This window comes from Lucilia cuprina, chromosome 4 (assembly GCF_022045245.1).
Source record: "Lucilia cuprina isolate Lc7/37 chromosome 4, ASM2204524v1, whole genome shotgun sequence".
Lineage (NCBI taxonomy): Eukaryota > Metazoa > Arthropoda > Insecta > Diptera > Calliphoridae > Lucilia > Lucilia cuprina.
In genome coordinates, this window is record NC_060952.1 from 100,081,014 (window position 1) to 100,087,193 (window position 6,180).

The 6,180-nt window shown below is 26.1% G+C and overlaps 1 protein-coding gene across 1 annotated transcript in view; it reads right to left on the bottom strand.

The window, feature by feature from the left end:
- Positions 1–1,934: 1,934 nt before the first annotated feature.
- The window catches only part of LOC111690260 (dipeptidase 1), a 31,282-nt gene continuing 27,036 nt past the window's right edge, over positions 1,935–6,180 (bottom strand). The window contains exon 11 of the mRNA XM_023452713.2: positions 1,935–2,305. Coding sequence (XP_023308481.1) covers positions 2,198–2,305 — 108 coding nt within the window. The 3' untranslated portion in view covers positions 1,935–2,197. The remainder of the gene's footprint in view (positions 2,306–6,180) is intronic.

Sequence of the window (6,180 nt, forward strand, 5' to 3'; positions counted from 1 at the left end):
TACAAAAAAAAAAAAAAATAGAAATGTATATATTGATGTACCATGTAAACTTAAAGCCTTTGTAACATTGGATTCTTGATTGCTCCCAACCAACACTTTGGTTTGAGGTAAAATTGTAATTTCGTTTTTAAAATCAAACACTTAAGCAAATTAATTCAAATAAAGATTTAGGCTTATATTCGAATAGAACGCCATTATTTAAATGTTTCCTGGGTTGCTTTACTTTTTTAAAACACTCTGTGGTGAAGGGTATATAGGATTCAGCAATAACTTTTCATATTGCTTTTGTTGCAAATTTTCAGAGAATAGAAAAGAGTGTTTTTTTTGTGACGGTGAAATTATTTTACTCAAGCTTATTTTTTAATACACATGTATAATAAACCTATGTAAACACAATTATATAGGTAGGTATGTTTAGTAGACCGGCTTTAATAAACAAATGTTCCTTTAGTAAGTTTATTTTCTTTCCACTAAACGACTTGTATCAATTTTTATATCTATTAATAGAAACATTTTAGAACATTTTTAGATTCAAAATATCAAAATATTGCTCATACACCTACCTAAGTATACAGTAGATATAGTTTACTGAGTCGATCAAGCTTTATCCATTTGAACATCCGTCCATTTATACATATGCCTATACCTTTTTTATATCATTGAGTGGAGATGGAAATCTATCAATAATATACATACCTAGAGCACTATCTTTCCTTACCCTTATCTCTTAAAGGATACAGAAATAAGTGTTTATATCCTATGATTCTATTGCTTAAAAATTTACCCAATACTCTACAAATTTATTTTGAAAAATATTTGAAAATTGTGAATGTAACTTAAGAAAAATTTTAATTAGTTTTTAGCCTAAACATAAACATGTACGTGTTTGTTTATTTTAATAAATACTTACATTATTGTTTATCGATATAAATTTGTAGTGATGATCTTTTTTACAACATTTCCACCTTTCTCTCTCCTGAAAATCAACATCTATACAAACATAAATATTGTTTGCATATAAACTTTATACAAATATAGTTTTATATTGGTTTATCGTTTGTGTTTGTTTTTATATGTATTTTGTAAGGGAAACGTAATACATGTGTTTTACATTACACTTTTGAGTTGTTGTTTTAATTAGTTTAAAGTAAAATTTTTTAGTTTTATTAAACTATTTTGTTTGCACTAAAATTGAATTTAATTTTTTTTAATACACTACACGAAGTTTGAATAAATATTGTTTTTTTTATAAATACACTAGAAACTTGTTGGTAAATCTCAAAATCTCAGAAACTTTTTTTAAGCGCTGTATAAGTGAAGTTAAAAATTAAAAGCTGCTCAAAAAAATTAAAAAAATCAATGCATATATCAAGTTTATTGACAAATTTACTTTTAAATATTTCACTTTTAATATATATATTTATAACATATGAGTTACTTTAATCATATCTCCATAAGTGTATTATTAAGTCTCAGTTTCAATATGTGTACAAGAGCATTCGTACTCCCTGTGTTAACCATATCAAAAGTTTAACATGCAAAATTAATATGTAATATGTACGAAGGTATAATTTCAATTTGTTAGTTTGTGTATATTTATTACCAATAATAAGGCAAAAAATATTTTTATTATTTAATTGAAATTAAAAACAATACTTATGTACATACATAGAAAAATGTAACTAATTTGATTTTTGCCTTTGTTTTCTTTTAAGATAATAAACATTTAAAATCAATTATTGAAAAAAGTTTTTTTTGTTTGTTTGTTTTTTAATACTTTTTATATTTTGAGTATACAACTGGCTTAATTATGAACAGTATTTTAGTTTAGTTTAATTTCATTTAGTTTATTTTATTTATAATTACTTATTAAATTAAATTTAAATTTTATTTCTTTTTATATACAATATACAAAATTTAATTTAGTTGTAGGGTTTTTATATAATTTTTTCAATTTTTTTTTTATTTTTCCATATAAATAAATATTAACAATTTTGTGTTTTTTGTTTATTTGTTATTTTTGTTTAATATAAATACAAAGATATGAAAGTATTACAATGGCCTTAATATTCAATATAAAAGACAAGTATTTATGATGCTGCTGATGAAAATGATGACGATAAATATGATAATAATGTTGATAATGATGATAATTATGATGTTGTTGTTGTTTTAGTAATATTATAAAAGTATGTAATCACGTTCTTGGTCCTTGATAACGACAATATGATCTGCCCATAATATCTTCTGGTGGAATTGACTGATCAACAGGTGGTATTTTTAATAATTCCATTTGATCTCGTATCTGCAAAATGGTGATCCAAAAGAAAAACGAAAAAAATTAGAAATATTTTATCTCTTAAGATTTTAATCAAAATATAAAGAAATTATTATTGTAAGTTTTTTATATTTTAATAAAATTTATTTGGTTCTACTTTTAACTTTTCTTCTTTGTGCAGAAATGAAGAATTTCTTTTTTTTTTGTAGCATTTTATTTAGTTTGCAATTCTCTTCGTACTTATTTACACAAAAATCCGTTTAACAATTTTCTAATAGTTAAACTTGTCTTAAACGCACACGTATATATAAATGCCCCCTAGAAACTTTTGTATCTCTTTACAAAGTTAACTTTTGTAACAAAAAAATGCAACAACTTTATTTACAAAACAATCGATTTTTACTCAAATACCAGGCAAAAGCAATGAACTCAAAGGTTCTCAGTTTTATTGTCTTTCTTTTCCTACAAAAAATTTTGAAAACATACTTTACTGGAATCTGGGCTACACAAACCAAAACAAAATTACAGATTTTTTGTTTGTCATAAAAACTATGTGTAGTTTTTTTATTATTATTTACTCTATACTTGAATGTGAGAACATATTTAGAAAATACAACTCAAAAGCCCTTTACCTTGATAACGCAGAAAAAAGTAAAAGTTTGAACAAGTTTTTTATATTTAGTTTTAAAACTTTACGTATGTATATAAACAAAGCAGCTAAAGAAGAAAGTTTTCACTAAAGGGATTTTCTTTACTTAAACTTGATTAAATACAAATGTCTTCGTCTTAAAAATATGAAATACTTACATTTAACCATTAATTTTGTGCATATTTATAAATGATTTCATAAATGCTATTTCTTATGATATTTAGACCTTTGTTATTGTTGCCTACCATAAGCTGTAAAAACAATATTTTTAGAATACAATCGCTTTTTTATATAATTTGAACTTTTTCCCCGTAACTATTTTAGTACTTGAAAATAAAATATTGTGTCATTGCTTAAGGTGTAATGTCTCTATAGGTACTCGCTTAAGTTTCACTAGAATGCAGTAATATTCATATGCATTTAATATGTAAATGGATCATTTAAATATGGAATTGTTTTAAAATAAAACTAAACTTATGTCATTTTTTACAAAATGAAATAGGTGAAACTAGAGCAATGTTATAAAAAATGTGTTCTTAGTTAGTGAATGAAAACGTTAATGTTTTTATAGAAATATTATCTTTAATGTTAATTAATAAAGTCTTTGTAAAATTAAAGAATATCAAAATAATTTTAAAGCTTCTAGGAAGAGGTCCCTATCGTTTAAGAATCAGAACTGAACTAGGGCTAGAACTGAACTAGAACTGAAGTAGAACTGAACTAGAACTGAACTAGAACTAAACTAAAACTAAACTAGAACTGAACTAGAAATATCAAAATAATTTTAAAGCTTCTAGGAAGAGGTCCCTATCGTTTAAGAATCAGAACTGAACTAGGGCTTGAACTGAACTAGAACTGAAGTAGAACTGAACTAGAACTAGTTCAGTTCTAGTTCAGTTCTAGTTTAGTTTTAGTTTACTAAACTAGAACTGAACTAGAACTGAACTAGAACTGAACTAGAACTGAACTAGAACTGAACTAGAACTGAACTAGAACTGAACTAGAACTGAACTAGAACTAAACTAGAACTGAACTAGAACTGAACTAGAACTAGAACTGAACTAGAACTAGAACTAGAACTGAACTAGAACTAGAACTAGAACTAAACTAGAACTAAACTAGAACTAAACTAGAACTAAACTAGAACTGAACAAGAACTGAACTAGAATTGAACTGAACTAGAATTGAACTAGAACTGATGCTAGATGGGAACGCTTTATAATTTTTTGCTGTTTTTGAGAGCTACAAATATTAATGATGTTGAATCAATATTGGTTGATCCCGCGAGTATGACAAAAACCTTTTCCACAGTGATACAACATATAAAGTAGAAATAAATTTATACACAAAAATAAATGTTCTAATAATTTATCATATGAATTCTCATTAAACTCTACAAACATGATTCACAAGTAGAACTAGTATATTTCGATAATCATTGCTTTTAAATTGCCAATATTTGCAAGACAAACACATTCTAAAACCTAGAGGGAATTAACCAGTAAGTTAATGTGCCACAACTAACAAAGCGCAAATAAATATTTATTGAAATGCTCAAGAAAATCCATAATAGCATTCAGAATTTATTGGCAAGATTATTGTTATTGGGGATTACTAACGCACTTGGTTTCTTTGATATCAATAATGTAGACTATTTGTACAGTGAAGTTAAGAAAAAAACTATTTCCTTTAAAATAAAATATAAAATATAAGAGCACTTAAACTCACAGTAATTTTTCTATTAAAAGGAGACTTTATGGAGCTGGCCATAATAATAATATCATGGTCACATATGTGCGTCTGCATGATTACTTTTTTCCCTGTGTATGTATTTATTGTATAAACTTATACATAAATAAATATTTACTAAAGAAAAGCATATTTTCGAATACTCAGTATACTTGTGAGCCATTTCTTCAAAAGAAGTTTATTGTTTAATACTTCAAAAAACTTCAATAAAAAAATAAACAATCAAAAGAAATCAACAAATAAATAAAAGGAAAAAATTATTTCCTACAGATCGGATTGGCTGCCCCGAAAAAGTAATAAAAAAGTAAAACTACAGTCTAAAAGTGATTCACTCCCACCGTATAAAACTTTAGGGTCCTTGTACACTTTACAGACATTTAATAAACTTAACTGTGTGCTACTACACTGAACTACTACTTCACTCTACTACAAGTACAAGTGCTGCACTGCAGTGTGTGTAAAATTCTGAGGGAGTAAAATGAGAACATACGAGTATGTAAATTAAACAAAAATGAGACAAGTATTTTTTATTCCTTGTTTATTTCTTTTACTTTTCTTCTTTTTTATGTTTACTGATGCTGTTTGTTAATTTAAACACTTTCTTTCTTCAGACACACACACACGTACTCATATACTTATACCAACAAATTGTTATGCATATATGTATAAACTACGTAAAGAGTTGGTCGTCGGTCATAAATGATTTTATTGTATTGCGTTGGTCTGCTACAGTACGTGCGATAAACTTTAAGTACAGCATAATACTTTATATTGTTATATCTTTCTTTTTCTTATTTTGTTGCATATAAAAGATTACGACTAAGAATTGCTGTTATTTTTAAGTTGTAGTTTCTCTGACGTTTTTCCTTCATAAATATTAAAGGTAAACTTTTATTAAAAAGTATAAAATGCTATAATTTTCAACAGTAGTGTTTATTTTTGTTTTCAAGGCTTATAATAGTAAAACTCCTTTTATAGCGTTGAGCAAAAAAAGGAGAAGAATGTAAGTGAAATGTTTGCACATTTGTAGGGATTTCATTTGTTATGCCAGTTTAATATTATTTACAGTGTCTCATGTGCATTAATGTTACTGCAGAGCAGTGTTGCCAAAACCTAGTTGGGGAAAAGTGCTAGATTTTTTTCAAAAAAATGCTAGAAAGTGCTAAAAATAAAGAAAAAATACTAGAAAAAAGTGCTAAGAAAATATTGTTTTTTTTTTGTCATTTCTAATGGAACGAGTTGAACACTAATTTTATATACATATTTATTTATTTAGCCATTACAATACAATTACAAATTATACTCAACCCAATTTACCGAGGGTAAATTAAGATCAAAGTATCTTGTAGGAATTGAACCGACAACCCCCAGACTGACTAGCACACTAACAAACATATAGCATATAGCCTACCGAGGCACCCAAAAAGTGGATTTTCGAAATCTATCTTTTAGAATTTTTCTCTTTATTTTTGTACTATTTTCAACTGCATAAATATATGTTTTA